This window comes from Lissotriton helveticus, chromosome 6, assembly GCF_964261635.1.
Source record: "Lissotriton helveticus chromosome 6, aLisHel1.1, whole genome shotgun sequence".
Lineage (NCBI taxonomy): Eukaryota > Metazoa > Chordata > Amphibia > Caudata > Salamandridae > Lissotriton > Lissotriton helveticus.
Window position 1 is genome coordinate 706,175,112 of NC_136067.1, and position 20,995 is coordinate 706,196,106.

At 46.2% G+C, this 20,995-nt stretch overlaps 1 protein-coding gene across 1 annotated transcript in view; it reads right to left on the reverse strand.

Annotated features, from left to right (window-relative positions):
* The window catches only part of CGA (glycoprotein hormones, alpha polypeptide), a 66,446-nt gene that overhangs the window by 5,791 nt on the left and 39,660 nt on the right, over window positions 1-20,995 (reverse strand). Inside the window, exon 3 of the mRNA XM_078646826.1 lies at window positions 16,046-16,233. Coding sequence (XP_078502952.1) covers window positions 16,046-16,233 — 188 coding nt within the window. The remainder of the gene's footprint in view (window positions 1-16,045; window positions 16,234-20,995) is intronic.

A 20,995-nucleotide genomic window follows, 5' to 3' on the forward strand; every position in this document is an offset into this window, starting at 1 on the left:
AGGGAGACAGAGAGAGAGAGAGAGAGAGAGAGAGAGAGCGAGGGAGACAGAGAGAGAGAGAGACAGAGGGAGGGAAACAGAGAGACAGAGGTAGGGAGACAGGCAGAGGTAGAGAGACAGACAGAGGGCGACAGACAGAGGTAGGGAGACAGAGGGAGAGGGAGGGAGACAGAGATAGAGAGAGGGAGAGAGAGAGAGGGTGGGAGACAGAGATAGAGGGAGGGGAGGGAGAGGGGGAGGGGGAGGGAGACAGGGAGGGAGAGAGAGAGAGAGAGAGAGATAGATAGATAGACAGATAGACAGATAGACAGATAGACAGATAGACAGATAGATAGATAGATAGATAGATAGATAGATAGATAGATAGATAGATAGATAGATAGATAGATAGATAGATAGATAGATAGATAGATAGATAGATAGATAGATAGATAGATAGATAGATAGATAGATAGATAGATAGATAGATAGATAGATAGATAGATAGATAGATAGATAGATAGATGTGTATGCCGGGTCTGGTGGCTCTGTGGACGAAGGCGTCTGCTGCAGGGGCATGTGTTCAACCTCGTGGTCATAGATTTTTTTGTTGCTTTAGCCCCACCCCTTCCCCCACTGACCCCGCCCCCACCGGTGCAGCCCTCGGCCACAAACCACACTGTAAATGTGGCCCCTGAGAGAAAGTTTGTGACTACCCATGCTCTAGAACCACATCAACCTGATTTAGAATTTTTTTGTTTTTTTTCTGGCTATTTTTAGTTTTTCCCTCTGTGTTATTGTAGTTGCCAGGTCGTCTGCTGTGGCGCCTCACAAGATTGTTCTCTTCCCCCTATGGGTTTCTTTGATTTTTTTAAGCTCTTTATCTTATTCGTTTTTTTAAAATGTATTTAATACTTGTGCTCAATCATGTCGGAGGATGGGGATGAAGTTAAAATGTTGCCTCCCCCTGGAAACATTTCTGCGGACGCCCATGTCACTGTCCATACACACTAAAGGGCCACACCCCCTCAACTTTTTCAGAGAAGAAGAGTGTCTGTGAGGCTGAGTAAAGGTCAGCCGGACAGACACTCTTTTTATTCAGGTCAAGCAGCCAGGAGCTAGACATGCACTAAATGTGGAGGCTTCTGGCTGCTTGAGCTGAACTTTGCCAGGCAGAGGATTTCACAGCTCCTGTTCGTGTGACCTCCTCAGTGTAGCAGAGGTGCGTCAAGGCCCTCCCCCTCATGACAAGGGGCTGCATCACTGATTTACTCGGACCTGGGAGTTTTATTTTTTAGCCCTGAAGTGCTATGGGCTGAATGTCAATTAGTGACACCTCGTCACAGAGTGAGGTGGAGTCAACAGTCTCACTGACCCCATACGACTGTGACGAGTGAGGGATTGCTGCCTCCGCTCAATGGCTGGGACCTCCGAGGCTTTCTTCTCCGGGAGTTGCAGGACAGGTATTTTTTATGTTTTTGAATGTTTGGTGCATGCGTGCATGAAGTGCTTAAGTAGTAAAATAATAAGTGCCAGGGAACTGACCAGGAGGCCACTGCAGCTTGCACCACCAATCGCCCCTATCATCACTACCAAAACAACTACTAACCATCTCTCTCACCTTCAAGTGGGACAGTTTAGATTATTCCTGGTCCCCAAATCTAAAGGAATGGCTGGGGAGGCAGGTATTAGTACATTTTAATGTATATTGTATTCATAAACAACCGTTGTTCTGGTCATCTCTAAATTGAATGAGCAGACTGTCCTAAGTGCGATGTTGACAATTAAGTGTCGGTGCGGAGCACCAGAAACCAATTAAGTGCCGGTGCTGAGCACCGTAAACCACCGGCTCAAATTAAGCACAGTGCATGTATGTGTAAGGGGTGTGTGTGGGAGTGTGTCAATGCATGGGTGTGAGTAAATGTGTGCATATCTCTGTCCCACCCACCCTTGCACCTGCCATTATAGCCGGCCACCACTGCCTGTACTATTATCATTGTAATGTCTGTCACAGTTTATGGGTTAACCCCTGTCCCAGTTTAGGTGTCTGTATGTCCTGGCATTACAGTATCCTCAGTCTAAATGTAAGGGTACTCCCTTTCAAAAGTTAGGAGTCCCACTGTTCCAGTCTACATCTCCCTTGTCCCAAAGTATGTCTCTGTATTTCACTAACTGCAAGTTTTCTACATTTGCTCCTTTTCACTGTATCAGTGTAACCCTGGTCCAGTGATTATGGTGTCTGTGTTTGTTTCACAATAATGATGTCTGGATGTGCACATTACACTTATATTTCTGCCCCATTGCTCATACCTCCCTGGTTCAATATGAGTGTGTTCCCTGCCCCAATGTTAGTGCATTTAATGCCTCACTATGGGGCCTATAAGGATGTCGGGTGGATTGCCCCCGCCAGGCTGGCGGTAGGCACCGCCAGCCTGGCAGGGGCAATCCGCCCGACATCCACACTCGTTTTCCCCCCCGCCATTAGTATGGCAGGGAGGACCTCGGCGGACGGAAAGACTGTCCGCCGCTTTTCCGCCCCGGTCGCCTTGTGGCCGGGGCGGAAAAGAAATAATATGGTGGCGGTGTCTATCAGACACAGCCAGCCATATTATGATTGTTGTATTTAGGTGCCTTTCCGCGGCGCCGATGCCGCCATGGAACGGCATGCGGTCTTCACTCTGCGGGCCCCCAGAGTGAAGCATAGGTGGGGGGTGCACACGGGGGGTACCTGTGGTACCCCCCTTCATTTGCATTTACAAAGCGGCAGGCACCGCGCGGTGCCTGCCGCTTTGTAAATGCAAATGCTGAAATGCATTTTTAGCATTGTGGCGGGCGGTGCAGAAAGCACCACCCGCCACAATGCTAAAAATGCAGGATGTGCCCGCCACTGAGGCGGGCACATCCTAATACCCCCCACGGGACCCCCGCCCTTATGGCAGGCGGTCCCGAATACCGAGAGGATGGCGGGGACCCTCTAAGTGTCCTCATATTCCATTGTAAGTATATTTCCTGCTTGCACAAAGACACTGCGATTGGTGGGGAGATGCCAGAGGATTTGCGGACCTACAACCCCCAACAAGCCCGACCACAAGTTACGTTGGCCCCACTCAGACAATGCTTGATAGGTCAGGATAGCCTGGGCCACAGACTGTCGCTACAAAAGGATCCTACGGTAGAACTATACTTGTACCTATCTCCTTATACAGATTGTCTTAAGAGCCATCAAGTTTGGTAGTTAATGCACTCTGGTCAGACTATTATGCATTTTGGTAGCTGGCCTCGGTGTTGTTGCTAATTGACTGGTCCTCAACAGACGTAATTGATATGTATACTGATTAAGGTGTGTCACCTAAGGCCAAACAAAGTAGATTATGCAACTTGCCTATGTTCTTTATTGTAATATTATTATGCATGTTTTCTCACTTAGATACAAGGAAACTAATAAACAGATTTTTTGTAAAAGCATATTCCCTGTTAAAACATATGACATTGTCTGTTTCAGTGTACGTGCCTTGTCTGTCTCAGTGGGTGTCTGAGTTACAATAACTACCAAAATCAGGGGCTGCCCAAAATCCACCAGGAACCAAGGGCGTATGGACAGTAGGACAAACAATGGTTCCAGATTGGCCATAGAGTTGACAAGAACCAGCAAAGGTTTTCAAATATCAAAACGGTAAAAGTGACACAAAGAACGCAATTAAAGCAAAACCTGGTCAGTTTACAAAATATATATTTGTATTAATTCCATACAGTATCACAGCTTCCAAAGATACGTGTGCAGTGCTCTGTGCTCAAGTGATCACACTGTGAGAGACCTTATGTCCGTGTATGGTGTGTAGAAGTCATGGCAGCAATGCAAAAATATAAAAAATACAGACTCAATACGTTTCTACAAGAATGTCCTATTACTTACCGGTAATCTTCATTACTCCGGGTCCCGTAGTCCTCGACACCTTCATACTTACAAGTGGAGATAACCATCTCCCGACAGAAAAAAAAAACAAGAGGAATGCTGGGACACTAATACTGCCCCTCCCCCCGGGAGTACATAAGCAGTACTTACCCAGCAGCCCTCCTGTACTAACAAGCCCAGACAGGAAGGCCGGCCGCCCGGGAGGGAGGGAGGGGCGTATGAAGGTGTCGAGGACTACGGGACCCGGAGTAATGAAGATTACCGGTAAGTAATAGGACATTACCACCAGGTCCCTCCGTCCTCGACACCTTCATACTTACAAGTGGAGAATACCAAAGCAGAAAACCCGGCCTTCCGCACGCACAAGCACACCCAGGAAACCACAACAAAGCAGCCACCCAAGGGAGCACCGAGAAGGAGGAAGGAAGACCGCAGGAAACAGCCGGCCCGCGACCCAGGACAGCAGGGACAAGGACCAGAGACAAAGAAAAAAGGCCAGGGCACCAAGAAAGGAGGCGACCAACCCGAGAAACCGGCAACCGGTACCCGGACCAGGACACCAAGACCAGCCAAAACAACCCACTGGAGAAGACCGCCAAGGCCAGAACCAGCAGGAAGGCACAGAGGGCCAGGCAGACACACCAGGAAGAAAGCCAAAGAAAGAAACGGCCAGAAGAGCGCAGGCACAAGCACCCAGCCCAAAAAGGAAGGAGAAGCAAAGGCCAGAAACACGGCCAAACTCCCAAAAATAAAGGACCCGAGCCCAAGAGACCCGAGGAGGTAACCCCGCCGAGGAGGCCCAGGAAGCAACAAGCACCCAGGAGCCGAACAGGATCGAGAACCCGACCCAAAAGACAAGGACGGGGAAGAACCCCAGAACCCAGCCGAAAGCCCACCAAACAAGGAGAGGCCAACAAGACCGGAAACCAGCCACAAAGAAAACACAACCCGGCCGGGAACAGAGAAACCGACCAGAAGCCCAGAAAACCCCAACCCCAAAGGGAAGGAACACTAGGCAGGAGGGGAGCACAGAGCAACCGGGAAACCCCAGTAGCCGCCCAACGAACAAAAGGGCAGCACAAAGAAGGCGCCCACACGGCACAGGACCGCCCAGGAACCCCACACCCAGGCCAGACAAGCAGCAAGGGCAGGAGCAGCGGAAAAGAAAAGCCCAGGGAGCAGAGCACCCAGACCACAACCACGAGGCCCAAACCCAGCAACACCAGAGAGGAGCCAAGCAAACAGCAAAAAACAGGGCAACAAAACGCCAACAGAACCGGGAAGCCAGGACCAGAACCAAGCAACCCGACCACGGGCAGACCCAAGCAAACCCCAGAAGGAGAGCAGAGGACCAAGCAGCAGGAAAACCACAGACAACCCGCTGCCAGGAGGGAGGGACCCGCAGAGGCAAGAGCACCACCGAACCGCACCCCAACCAGAGAGGGAGGGGGGCGGGGCACCCAAACAGACCCATACCGGGAACAAAGCCTGGGGAAGCAAGGGAGGAAAAAGCGAGCCAGGACCACAGAACCAGGAAGAACCCGGAAACGTCCAGCAACAAACCCCCAGAGCAGGCCGAAAAAGACAGCACAGCCCGAAAACCCAGGAGGCACAGCCTGATGACAGCAAGAAGCCGGCAGAACCGGAGCCACAGAACCCCACACAGGCCCACAACAGCGGGAAAACAAGCCCGGGAAGAGAACCACCAGCAGGAGAAGGCCCAAAAGGAACCACCCGGAAGCAGCCCAAAAGCAGAACACCCCGCCAGGACCCGAAGGGAGACCAGCAAGGAAGCCGAGCCCAAAAATGAGCCTCACACACAGGAGCGGCACGCCCCAGCCGAAAACTCAGCCAGGTACCCACCAATGGAACCAGACGAGACCAGAACAACCCAGGGAGCAAACACCCCGAGAGCAGAAGGACCAAGAAGCCAACAGCATCCAGCAGCCCCAGGAGGCCAGGCAGGCACCAACCCGGCCCGACCAGGCACAACCACCGAGCAGACAGCAGAGCAAGGGGACAGCACACCACTCCGGAGAACAGGTGGCACGACAGGACACGGAAGCAGCCAGGAGGCCCCGCCAGGAACAAACCAGGCAGGCACCACGGCAGAAACAGGAGGGTCGGCCAGGAAACCCCAGAAGCAAGCCAAAGGCAAGAACGGGGAGAGCCAGAGCAGAAGCATCCAGTCCAAGCACACAGACGGCCCCGGGACAACACCAGAAGCCCTAGGCCGCAGCAAAGGGAAGCTCACAGCACCAGGAAGACCCAAACCATCGCCCAACCAGGCACCAACCAGGCCAGACTCAGCAAACCCGCAGGGAACAGAAGAGAACAGGAGCAGGCAGGGCGGAACAGAACAGAACAGCCGCATCCAAGGCAGTACAAGCCACCCAAGCGCAGGCAGAGGGGACAAAAGCACCCCAGAGAGCCCCCTCTGCACGACACCTGGCAAGCAACCAAGGACAGGAACCAGGCGCAGCCCAAACGCCGACCAACCTCACAGAAGCCAGGAAGCAGAGGCGAGGAACCAGGGCACACAACCGGAGCAAGGCCACCACAGCCAGACCGCAGCGGAGACAAGGCCACCCACGGAGAAGGTCATCGCCGAATAAGTGAGAAGCGACACAAACCGAAGATCAGCAGAGGGCAAGGCACAAGCAAGCAGGCAGGGAGATCCCAACAAACACAGAGAGAACCCCAGGAGCAAGCAAAAAGGCAGAGCCAGCGAAAAGGAACCAGCCCCCACAGATGAGACAGGAACGCACGCCAACCCCGGAGGGTAAAACCCCCAAGCCCGAGTGGCCAAGAGCAGGGGCACCCCCGGAGAAGGGAACCAAAGCGAGAAGCCCCCAGGGAACAGACAAGAGCCGGGGCGGGCAGGCGGCAAGGCAGCAGGCCAGGAACTGGAACGTGCCCCGCAGACCAAAAGAGGAGCACAGGAACCACAGCGCCCGACCGACCAGCACCCACCAGACACGCACGCACCGCGTGGGGGGCACCAGATAACACCAGTGCGACTGAGCACCAGAAGCACACAGAAGCACCCGCCACTGAGCACACACAGGAAGCAAGCAGCGCGGCAGCAGCAGGGCAACCCAAAAAGAAGAGGGGACGAAGCACAGTGCCTAACGCACGCACCCCAATTTAGGAGACCCCGGCACAAACCACGGCACACCAAGAAGACCATGACGCCGGAACATGGCACAGCCAGAAGGACAGCCAGCCACCACTCCCAGGACCGGCACAAGCAGTAAACCGAGACACTCAGAAGAAGAAAGGGGGCAAAACAGCCAGAGCGGGGGCCAACAGCACAACAAGGCCCCCACCGGCACAGGGAAAAAAAACATCGCTACCAGAGAATGGCGCAAGCGGACGCCACCACCATCTCCGAGCTGCCACAGAGAACTCAGGAGCACACTCCATCAAGAATGCACATAAAAAAGACATGTAAGGGAACACGGCACCTCAGCGCCGAGACATCCTGCCACACATACACTCAGCAGGCAACCCAAGATGCCAACCCTTCGAAACCCAACCGGCCGAGCGTGGAAAGGCCAGGGCAAAAAATGGACCGAGCCTCACAGGGTCCCCAGAGGCATGCACCAAACGGGCCCCAGAGTACCGAAACCAGCACAATATACTCAGAAGCCCCCAAAAACACAGCCCCATCGTCCAGGATGTAGCAGGGGGCCCGCGGAGGGCGGAGGGTCCAACAGCACCCACAGCTCAAGCGGGAAAGGAAAATGCACGGGACACAACCTGACAGTACAGGAAGAGAGTGCAGACAGAAGACAGAGGACCCAAGAAACTGGGCGCCCGAGAGAGCTTGTCCCCGAGCCCGAAGCCGGGGACCCAAAATGCAGGAATAACGGCCCCAACCACAGAGGTGAAGGAACCAAAGTTCCGGCCGTGCCACCAACTGAGGGGCAAACCAGCGCCCAGATGACACCCCACAAAAGCTGCCATTGCAGGCTTCACATTTACGCAAATGTACATAAAGCAGGCGTCAACACATGAAAAGTGCCACCGAAGGTACCCTGACAGCAGCAGCAGACACGAACCCTTGTCCAGCGAGATCCTCAGCTACAACACGTAACATCGAGCAAAAGCTCTTGGTGAGCAGAGCCAGCCCCGAAACCCAGGCAGCCTGAGAGCAGGGCGGGGGCCTCAGAGGCACAGTACCGGGCTGATGACCAAAAATAAAACTGACACGAGGCAACACGGGGATTGCAAAGCGGCAGTCCTGGAGTCTCTTGCATGCCGAGCTCCACCCTCGCAGGTAACCAGCAAATTACAACACCAACTGCGGTACCAGCGGGACAAAAACACAGAATTACAATACATTGCAAAGAACAGGGGGAAATGATCCGCCCAGAAACAGCACGCCCAGCTCCATAGCCGAGACTTGAACACTGCATTGCAGCTGACGCATGCCAGAAGTAAAGAGAAACCCCGCAAGCGGGACTCAGCTAGAGCGGGGGCCAACCCCAGGAACAAGGCCCCCACTCCACCAACCCCACAGCCAGGAACAGCAGGAGCCCATCCAGCGAGGCACGCCTCCCCGGCCAAGCTCGGTAAGGCGAGCCCGTGACCCGGAAGCAACTTCCCGGGAACTCCAGCCCCAGCCGCGAAGGACCGGCAGGAGCACGAAGTGCACAGCAGAACACCGGCTCCAAGAAGACCGACTCCCAGCAAGCCCGGCAGGCCAGGAGGCAGTCCAGGGATCCCACGCCCGCACAGCCAGGCAGCCGGGCGGGGGGGAAGAAGAGAAGCACCGCCACTCAAGCCCAGCAGGAGCAGCACCAGCACACCATCCAAACTGTCGACAGACAGAAAAAAAGAACAGGAGGGCTGCTGGGTAAGTACTGCTTATGTACTCCCGGGGGGAGGGGCAGTATTAGTGTCCCAGCATTCCTCTTGGTTTTTTTTTCTGTCGGGAGATGGTTATCTCCACTTGTAAGTATGAAGGTGTCGAGGACGGAGGGACCTGGTGGTAATGGGTCTTCAACAGTCAGACTCCAATTCAGCTTATATGTATTGTCCTCTTACACTAAAGTGCCACATTGTTTTGACCCAGGGTGGCTCGTGGGTCATCATCAGGACAGAAAAGGAATAAGAAGCAGCAAGAACAGGAAATATGAAATAGGGATGACCAGGATTTAAAATTTAGTAAAGGACAGGGAGTGACTTGGTCAAAATTGGTCGCGTGAATTACTCACAGAACACAGTCTCTGGAGAGCCATCTAAAAATAAATAAAGAGAGGACCGGATGCGAACAAATTAACAAAAGGCAAAAAATGTAAGTGAGAAATAAGGAACGTACAGCCAGTGCAAGAGAAAGTGAGTCAGCAGTCTCCGACTGCTGAGCAAAAATAATTACTCTACTAAATTGTAGCCAAAATGAATACGAAAAGAAGAAGAGAAATGGCCTGAGCAAATCAGGAGCACCTACATGAAGGGGGAGTGTATGTTTCTACCTGTTCCAAAGCAAAGCTCTCCTTGTCTCAGTAACAAAGTATTCCCTGTTACTGTCTCAGTGTGTTCTGTAAACCTGTGTTAGGACCTGATTTAGACATGTACACTGTCACAAAAGTGACGCATAACCCATTATATTCTAAAGCACTTGCAATAAAGCAAACAAGCTATCCATCAGATTTGTGACACAGTACCAATCCACCAGACATTCAATCACGTATTTAGGGGCAGATTTATGTTGGGAATGCGCCACGTTTGCGTCACGCAACTGCGGCGTAAACGTGGCGCATCCCTATGACCCATTTACAATGTGACGCATCTAGGCAGATGCGTCACGTTGTAAAGCCCTGCGCCACTTGTGGGCGTTCCGGCGCAGGGTGGGCGTTCCGGGGCAGGTGCGCCTCGCAAAAGTGGCTGACTGAAATCTATAAGATTTCACTCAGTCACTTTCAGGCCAATGCTGCGTCAAAACCCTGTGCCTGCTTGAAGCAGGCGTAGGTCTTGACGCAGCATTGTAAAGATGGGGCACCCCAGAGCCTTGCTGGAGCTGCGTCGCGCTTGCGGCGCAACTCCAGCAATGCGCCACCTTTACGGCACAGATGCGTCACGCATCTGTGCCGTTTTTGCCCCATGGTGCGCCGCAGTGTAAATGCGGCGCACCATGGGTGGCGGAGCAGCGGCGCAATATAACTGGCGCATCCCTGGGGATGCGTCAGTTATCATAAATCTGCCCCAGAGTGTTTTCTCTTTCCAGGTGTATGGGTTTCCTGGTTTAGGATTATGTGCTCTCTGGCTCATTGTCAGATTGCTACCTCTCCCAGTGCCAAGAAAGACATGATCCATACCGCCAGTGCCACTATCATTATAGCTATATATTTTACAACACAAGGGAACCCAAGGCGCAATTGTTAGGGACCTATGGGTAATACTTTTTTTACAGAGACAATGGTCCCTAAGGTAACTGAATAAATTTAGTACAACATAGACTAAATAGTTCTATATTGGTGTCCAGCCGGACAGTTTAATTGCATTTAATAAAAAATCGTATCAAAATTTCGGTAAAAAGATATAAGTGGGACACCAGCCGGTGCCCGACTCAACAACCTTCAACAAGGAAAAAACATACAACATAAATTGTGTAGGCAAAACAAAAGGCAGTCTGGTTTGTATAAAATATATACAGACTATACATACACTACACATATGCACACACAATTACTAATAGAATAGTGACATTGTCACTATTCTATTAGTAATTGTGTGTGCATATGTGTAGTGTATGTATAGTCTGTATATATTTTATACAAACCAGACTGCCTTTTGTTTTGCCTACACAATTTATGTTGTATGTTTTTTCCTTGTTGAAGGTTGTTGAGTCGGGCACCGGCTGGTGTCCCACTTATATCTTTTTACCGAAATTTTGATACGATTTTTTATTAAATGCAATTAAACTGTCCGGCTGGACACCAATATAGAACTATTTAGTCTATGTTGTACTAAATTTATTCAGTTACCTTAGGGACCACTATCATTATAGCTGCCTGCAGTAGTGTCTTGCGGGTTAGCAATGAAGGAACCCTTTTGGCTCCTGATTGAGTACATAGAGCTGTGACGTAAGTGTTAGAGCGGAATGCAATGAAGGCTGGTTTAGATTGTTGAGTCCACAGTTGCACGCAGAGGACTAAAGATGTGTAATACTAAGCTCCATGTGTGGACTAGTCATTGGTGGGTACTCAGGCTGGGGAGGATGCTAGAACTGGTGATGAGATAGTAGCTAAGTAACCCGATTATCGACAGTGCTGTCCCAGAGATTATGCCATGGTCAAAGCAAACTGCTCCATTCTCCGAGTACAGAATCGATACCTAATGCATGTGAAGTTAAAGCACAGTTGAAGATAACAAAAGCAGTGAAGAGAATCTACACACCTTTGGCTGAAAACCAGCTGGTCAGGCCACAGGCCAGGTACTGTGCTGCCACACAAGATAAAATCATACATTATTCGGAGTGTTAATGCTGAAGGCGGATGCAACCAGGTTTTCCAAGAGCAGTCATGGTACTCAAAAATTGAAAATAACGCTGTGAACAGAAGCACTGCAAGGCGGAGATCACTTGGGTGTCAGAAAGTGCAAATTGACATTTTTCAATTGACATTTAAAAAAAAAAGATAATTGACTTACCAAACTCATTAAAGAGTCATCATACCACTGCACTTGGGGAAGTGACTCAAGTAGAAGTGCCCAGGGTGGGCTTACAGAGCTATATATACCTGAAGCGGCATGTCACTAAAACTATTGAGGGTGTCAGAGTGAAGCTGTAAGCCAGAGAAGAGTGGGAACCAAACAAAGGGGCTCATTAGGATGGCGGACGGACTTGCGTCCGTCCGCCACTCTAGAGGAGGAGGGACCGTCCGCAGGGGCCGTGGCGGTCCCTCCAGTGCAAGTAGGATGTGACCGCCAGCCTGGTGGTCACATCCTCAATATTTAACATTGCAGCGGGTGCTGCTTGAAGCAGCACCTGCCGCAAGGTTAAATATGCATGCTTAGCATTTGCATGCACAAAGCGGCAGGCACCGTGCGGTGCCTGCCGCTTCGTGCACGCAAATGCAGGGGGGTACCATAGGTACCCCCCATGTGCACCCCCCACCCACACAATCACCCTGGGGGCCCGCAATGGGCCCCCAAAGAAATCACTGTATGCCTTTCCACGGCGGAGAATCCGCCGTGGAAAGGCATCTGTTTTCCGCCATCCTAATATGGCTGGCGGTGTCTGATAGACACCGCCAGCCATGTTAGAGCTTTTCCGCCGCGGTCGGAAGGCGACCGTGGCGGAAAAGCTGCGGATTGATTTTGAGACCCACCGCCATCCTAATTTGGCGGTGGGTCTTTTGTGCCTCCCCGGCGGATTTCCCGCATCCTCCAGGCCGGCGGTGGCTTCCGCCGGCCCGGAGGATGCGGGAAAACCGCCATCCTAATGAGCCCCAAAGTGTCTGAAATAGTGAAAGGTTGTTTTTTCCGATGGAGAGCAAGAAGAAAGTCACATTTCCAGTTATCATTAACAATGCTCAAGAGGCCGGCATGTCGCAAGGCCTCACAGATGGTTTGCATAAAACAATTCACAGTGATTCACAACTTAGCAGTGTCATCAACTTCCACACTGGTCCACAGCGCTGCTGTGTTCCTGAATCCACCACCACCTTTCGATACCGTTAAAAAGCAAAATACTGGCAATAGATGGATTGTTTAGATAGAGACATTTTAAGATTACATTTTGTTCTTAAGGAGACTGGTGCCCAATGTTGATTACAAAAGATACATTTTCAGTCAGGAATGACAGAAAATTGGTGAAACCATTGATTAATTTGTGGGAAGACTTGACACACTCATCAAACACTGTAAGTTCAATTAACTTAATGATGAAGAAGCTATACGTCTTAGAGTTATTGATGGATGCTTGTCAGATTCATTCAGATGGTAAATTTTGAGAGAAACTATTAATCTAGAGAGAGTGTTGATGTCTGCCGGAGCTGAAGAGCATTCTGATAGACAAGCTGTGGACATGGAGGCTGGAGGTGCCCAGAATGAGTCAGTCATGAGTATGAAAAGTAAGCCAAAACACAAGACTGAAGGACATGTAGTGATGTCTACACGCAAAAAGAAGTCCTGTTGTAGATGGATTCTCGTTTCCACACCAAGGTAAATGTTCCTCCATTAGACTGATATTTAAAGCCTGTTGGAAGGAGAACACTTTTTTGACAGTTTGCAAAGTAAAGGGAAAAGTAAGTGTATCACGGAGTGAATTAAAAATAACCGCCAGAATGTTCCCGAAGCAACATTTGACACACACCCACAGGCCAAGCGGTGACATCAGTTAAGACAAATCAACACTGAAAGAAGTCGATCGTCATCTAAATCATCATCAAACAGTTCTTCTATATCGGTATCAAGTGAAATTGAAGAAGATGGTTGTGCCATGTTGATATTTACCTCAAAAAAGCGTAAGCATGTTGGAATGACTGCATTTGAAGAAAAATATCAGTCAAAGAGAAGTCAACATCCCAAAGCACCAAAGTCATTAAAAACTTGTTAGAAGATTACACTGAGAATAATTGGTTGTTTTATACTTTTCATTATCTAAAGTGGTGCATCAATAAACATTATGCCTGAGGAGAAATATGATGAATTGTCTCCATTACCTCAACTTAAGCCATCGAAATCCAAAGTGTACACAATCCATTACCACCCTGAAAAAGTCAAGGTTCATTCGTAGCGACGATGAAATACAAGAAAACGTATGTAAAAGCAGCCATCCATGTGCTTCAAGGCACAGCGTCAACTGACTGTCTACTCAGTTTTAGCACAGCTGCTGATATGGGACTGATTACAGTAAACTACAACATGGATGCTCGCCATGAAATAGTAAGTCAATTGCATTTGTTGTTTCATGGTTTAGGAAAGCTTAAAGCTATGAAAGTAAAGTTGTATATTAATGAAGATATTCATAGTGTTGCTCAAAAACAGGAAAAGAATTGCTTTTAATTTATAAGAAGTTGTTGAAAAAGAACTTGAATCATTACTTAAGCATGATATAATTGAGTATTCTATTGTTCCAATGCCATGGGTTTCTCCCATAGTGGTAGTGCCCAAAAATGACAGTGAAGGAGCTGTACGGATATGAGATGGCATGCACCAGGCAAACAAAGTATTTGAAGAAGAATGACATCCATGTCCATACATTGCTAACATGGTAATACAATTAAATGGTGCGAAGGTCTTCTCTAGCCTTCATTTGAATAAAAGTTATCATCAGTTGGAACTTGAATAAAATTGCAGGTGCATTACAACCTTTTCTACATGGTAGTCTGTTTCAATACAAAAGACTACATTTTGGTGTGTCATTGGATGCAGAACATTTTCAAGACATCATTCAACATATTGTACAGCCTTTCATGAATTCACTCAATTATAGAGATTACATATTGATTTTCAGAGCTACACAAAGAGAGTATGATGAAGTTGCCACACATGTATGTCATTTACTTGCTGATGCAAGTTTGACTTTTAATGCAGACACATGGAGTTCCATAGGACAAAGCTGAAATTCTTTGGCCATATCTTTTGTGATGGGGTATGACACCTGATCCTGCTAAAGTACAAGTGCGGTCAAATGCTGATCCACTAAAAGATGTTTCTATGGTGCATTCATTTATAGCATAGTCAGATACTATTCCAGAAATAAATACGAATTGTTCACTGTAAGTGCTCCATTGAGAGATTTAACACAAAATAATGTTTAATTTCATTGGTCACATGAATGTGAGAAAAGTTTTAAGGAAATCAAACAAGGTATTGAGAATGCTAGTGAAATTTCATACTTCAATCTGAAGATTCATACAGAAGTGGTTGTTGATGCTTGCTCAGTCTGGTTAGGCGCTATATTTGCACAGCACAACAGACACCCAGATGCTCGCTGGCATATTGTGGCATTTGCAAGTAGAAGTCTGTCTTCAACTGACCGTGCTTATTCACTACCTGAAAAATAAAGTTTAGCTGTGGTATGGCCTTGTGAATGTTTCCATGTATTCCTGTACGGAAAGCCTTTTATGTTGGTAACTGATCATCAAGCTTATTTATGCCGTTGTTGGATGTGCACAACTAATCTCCACCACTGAATCCACTAAGTGGCTACATTAAAAGCAAGAATACTTATTGGTCCTGATGAGAACCGGACAAAGGGTCTGGTTTGAAACGCGTCGACCTTGTGTTTTTGTCCCTGTCAAAAAGAAGTTACGGATATTGATTAATTTTCCATTATAATAATTTATGATGTTCATGTATGGAGGACTGTGTAATTAGAACTATTCCTACATGTTAGTTTATGAGTTTTTTGGACTCAGTATTTCTGAGGTGGGATTTATTGTTTGTGTGAACACCAGGTGAAGTGAAACTGGTCTTGTTGTTGTGTGAATGCTGAATGCGAGAATGTATTACACGTGTGGTAGAAAGTGTAAGTGAGTGAGAGGTTAAGAGAGATTGGTGGTGTCTTATTTAAGTTGAGTGTGGTGTATGTAGGATTTTTTCATTTTTTTATAGATTTGTCTTTTTGTACACATGTATTTAAAATGTTCTTTCATGAACTACGGTCCAAATGAGTTTGAAAATAATAAACAAACATTTATGAATTAATCTCCTATATGCATCTATATGTTTTATTCATATAGGTAAGAGAAAATGTTGGTGATTGTTGCTCAGTACTGGCATCTGTTTTGTTGTTTATATTCACATAATATGGGCATCCTCATAATGTGCCACCAAACTGTGTTTGCGCTTAAGTGGTGTTGCATTTTTTCTGTCATTCCTGCATATCTGAAATATTGCCCAGCATATGGTGCGTGAAAACATCTGACACAATTTGCAAAGGGGCAAAACATGCACCGATTGGGGGGGACAAATTCTGAAAGCAAATGTTATGTCTCATTTCATGCGGGGAAAATACAAAATGGTGAGGTAATTACGCACCCAGCAAACACCACACCTGCTGGTGTCAGTGTTTACTGAGTGCACACCTACACCGCGAGATTGTGCGCTTTTGAGTATAAGCCTGTATGTGTCTTTCACAATAATGGAATCTGTCTCAGGATCACACTGTGCACAAAGAGCTCTGTGGCTTCTCCTTACCCTTGTAAATGTCTTTGCTACACAACATGTGGCTTCAGATGTAATGTTCTTTGGAACCAGCATGGTCTTCTTTGATCTCATTGGAGTGGGATAGGCTCTTGAGAAACAGCATCCCATGCACTGAAACACCGGAACTCCGACTAGCCTTGAGATGTATGTATTTTCTTTCAGTCTGCATTCTGGACAACCTGTCCCAAACAAGGCATAAAGAGACGTTTTTTTAAAGTGCATTGGATTACAGGGATCATTCCTTGAGAAGATGGAAATAACATTCAGCAACCACATATTATCAATCCGAACAAACTGGACAATTTGTGAGCAGAACACTAAAGTTTTAGTCAATTTACACCTTGCATTTCTTCATGGTCCTTGTCGAGACCATATGGAGTCGGGACAAAGTACTGGTAACACACAATTACTTTTCTTAAGTGAGGTAGTAGGGGTAGGAAACTTTTTGCAATTCATCAATGAATGTAGTTTTGTTGGGCAAAACTCACATTAAACAAATAGACATAACAAAAAACATAATACAAACGTGCTATAAATGCAGGTACTTTGCCTTGTATTTTCCTCAAACTTTGCCTCTATCCTTTCACTCTTATAGAAGCCTGTTTAGGTGTTCCAGATCTACTACCAATGAGAACCAATGAAGCATGTGCTATGACTTACTTGCTTGTTGGTATCTTTTACTATATTTTGTCCTTGATATTGTGTCCAATCAGTTTTATTAGGTCGATATTAAGAGTGCACACCATGGAGAGATGCATGAAAACCTCATTAGAGCAATGAAACTAAATAGGGCACATAAAATAGGACGGTGGTGTATTTTTATTATATTTTTATTTGTATGTTGTACTTTTGCATGCTGCAGGCAGCAATGCACGTCCCTCTGCTTATCTGTTATGGCTTAATAACATTTTTGATAAAAGTGCTTCCTCATTGGTTTCGAAAGGGAATTCCAGAGTGACGCAACTTAGATGGAAAACTACTCCCAGTCTAGACTGGTGTTTAGACAGAATATCGGAAACAAAAAAGTTGTGGAACAAAATATTGTGTCAAGAATATCAAGGGCACACATATTGTGAAGGTAAGTTTCTATAGGTAAGCAACGTTTTACTATAACTCCACATATATGTACCTTGACAATATACATATAATATCTCCAAGGTATCTAGATGTGGAGTTAAGAATGGTAAAACCATACTTACCTATTTGCACTTAGCTTCTCTATAATTTAATCCTCAATATCTTTTAAATGATTTTCTGTCCACACAATATCTTTTTTCTGATTTATTCTGTTAGTGATCTGTCTAGACGAGTATGTTTAGTATTCATGATAAACAATAGCAGATTGATGAGTGACTTAATAGTGCGTCTTGGTCTGAAATAATTGAATCCTTAGGGAAAAGAGAACGGTTGTGCCTGACAGACAGTCATACAGCCTTATGATTGTGATTTCAGTAGACAAGGAGGGCAGTGCTGGGGTGACTTGATGACTATGACCAACCGTCATGCTCCAACAGGATGATATTTGTGTTGGAGAGAAAAAGTCCCCACCATATGAAAACATCTCTAGTGCTGCCAAGAGATGACCTGTAAATACAGGGAGACAACAAGTAATACTGCATATTTCTCAGTAATACTCAAAGATGTCTCTTGATTTATGGAACCACATGCTGAAACAAACTTTCTGCATTGCTTATTCACATGTTACCAACCCAGAATCTAATCATGACTGCCCTTAATGGCATAACAAGCTTAACCCTTTCCGTCATGTTTACTGGCTAACTTAGTAATCAGAGCCCAAGTTTCATTACAATTTCAGTCTTTGGAAGAACTCACGCAGATCTCACTGCAACAGCCAAGGAGAGATGACATTTTGCTGTTCATAAAAATGGTATGGGGCAAAGGGAAGAATATTAAATGATTGATACGGAGTTAAAGCTGAAAAAATAGGATTGATACGCTGCTCTTATCTAATGTACCATGGTCTGGCCCAAGTCCATCTTAACTCCAAGATTCCTCGCCACAAAGCTGGGGACTGTCTAACTGGGTGAACAATAAAGGATTGGACCTTAGAGGGGGATTCTATTCATGGAATTTACAACACATCCTTACACTGATGATGAAAGGAGTTGCATGAAAGGTGTAAATGTTCAATAATACAGTAGAGAGGACAAAGACCGGAGGCTCAAGCGTTGCAGATACACATATGTTCTGAATTAGAGTCGGCTGAAAATCGTCTTATTAATTGAAAAGTGCAGTGAAATTTCCTCCACCATTGAGAAGCAGGGAGGAAGAGATTTCACCAGTGAAGTCTCTTTCACATTTACTCTTCCTACTCAATCCCAGTCTGAGACATGTGAATTTGACACGTTTGACACTGGGCAACTTCCTCCATCTATCAATCTTGCAGGCTTTAAATAATTTGCATTAATTAGGATTAAAGTGCACCGAACTAGCATCCCTACTTGGAAAGGGACTTTACTTGTTTACATTGTGAAGGAAATCTTGAAGACTTAGGATTTACTTGATAGAGAGAATGCTATTGGGACCTAACAACTTAAGAAAGATGAGAACCATGATTGGTAATAACTAGATGGCTTAGGAGTGTAAGAAGCATGAGGATAAGGGTGTAGCGCCATATCTAATCTATAAAATGTAATAGCACACAATGGGGGACCCCCTCTCTTGTTACTTAAGGCCAGGGAAGAGAGGAGAATTACAATCTAAACAATATTAAATATTTCCCTCATAGCCTATAAATCCTTTTACTTAGACATTGTTCATACTCATTTGAACTGATATCATGATACAACAGTGACACATGTAATCATCTCATTATTCTTTTTTATTTATCAAAAGTTATATTTTTATCTTCTTTTTTTTAAAAAGGTTCTTTTCAAAGACCTATAAACATTTCTTATTTTTTCATGGTTATAAATCCATCTTCATTAATAAGAATTCAAATCAAATACAAATACTTTTCTTGGATACGTACAATATAAAACAAATAATTTTAGAATAAGAAAAAACAAACAATCACCCTGGTTAGAATTTAATAAATACACCCATACTACAGTCACTCAAATTCAACCACTCTCATACCAATCACAAACATACAATATCTGTACACAGTTGGGTATAGTGTATGGCCAGGATGATTCCTGCCACAGCTGGGGACCACAGTAAACAATACAGGGTTCCACGCAAGGTCGACGCGCATTTCGGTGGGATAAGGATGTACAAGACCACCTTCCTCAGGGCCTATCCAGATATCTGCTCCAAACTTTCATTGACCAGGGAGTGAAATCAGTGATTTGTATAAAATCCCAACAAAAAAGAGGGAAGCATATGTCATATCCATTCCTGGAGTCCAGCTGGAACACCAGTTAAGAACGTTTCAAAGTGTTCACTAATATTGATTGTTATCTCAAATCATATTCAGTAATCTTCCATATAAGATTCAGATAGCATCATCTCAAGGGTGTGGTGGAGGGCAGGCGTGCTAATATTCGGCCTAAAAGCAAAAAGGGTCTTAGTAGTGAAGATGTATCGATTGTATCTCATTTACATTTGTCCAAAGATCTCTGCAAAAAAGGGTCTTTATTACAAATCAGTCCTCCATAAAAGCCTCACGATATCCTTCTCATAGTCGCTCCACGTAGCGCCCAACAACCCCATATAAAATGTAGTCTAAATTGTTCAGCTGGTCTATACTAGAATGGAAATGTTGTTTCTCAATGTGACAACTTAGTGGGCCCAATAATCTTAAACCAGGAAAATGGATTAGGGGTAAGTCAGAGACGGGGGGGAACGCAAGCAACATAAAGTAACTCAGGGGTCTCAAGACCCTTCCACTAAATTATGTAAAAACATCAAAGATTGTGAACACTGTGGCATATTCTTTCAAGTCACCCGTCACTCTTCAATTGTTCCTTCTGTTGAGAGGGTGTTTGCAGAAACACCTCCAAAAAATCAGGCCAAGTTAATGCAACCTTTGAGTCAGGTCTGTAGCCTATCAATTCCAATTTATGATGCTTCCAAAAAGATTGTTTTTGCTCCTTGACCAAACCTCTTAAAATAGTCTAGGTGTACTGCTATGAGTTTGGGGAAGAATAACACACAGGATGTTTTGCAAGACAAACTTTAGAGGTCTAAACACATGGCTAAGCAACAACATTTGCAGAGGTAGCCCGGATTCTGGTGGTGTAGATCTCTTAGAATAACAAGGTGTGCTTATGACCGAATCATTTCACACTCTGACAGTCAATGAATAGATTTCACGGCCAGTGGGGGGCAGGGTGACCAATTCTCTTGTGTGATCGGTAGTTCTAAGCACCATTGCATTTGCTCATCTACCTGTCTGATAGCTCCACATCAATGACATCAAACGTTGAGGTGGGACTAAGCAGAGCTAGGACCAGAGCACTCTTATTGGGAGTGGTCAATGTGTAAACACTCCTACTCAGAAGTCTCAGGTAGTTTGAGGCTATTTTATGAAAATCACTGCTTTGGGTACAAAATAGCTCAGAAACATTGAGGTGACTGAAGCTGTGTAAATGGTAGCTTTAATACAGGAAAAGGAGCTGTCCTAAATTATTACCTATACACCTTTACATACCACTAGGAGAAGAAATCTCCCTAGTTTTGTGCAAATTAAACATGTCCTGTCTACAAGTATCACATCTGGAACTAATGTGTGATGGGGAGGATGGTTGAGAGCATGGCAGAGTCTTATGATAGTTTAGCCAAGTTCGAAGCCCACACTTGAGCACAAACCTAAGAATTTAAAGGTCAACATCCTAGCCAATAGACTACATCATATAATTTGAGCAATGCCTCGGTAAAGTTTAATTTTGAGTGGAGAGGCTCCAGTAGTCATAGTGGTGTAGGTCCTAGGTGGGCTTACAAGCTGAGGTAGGGATGGACTTGACAGGGTAGATGCCT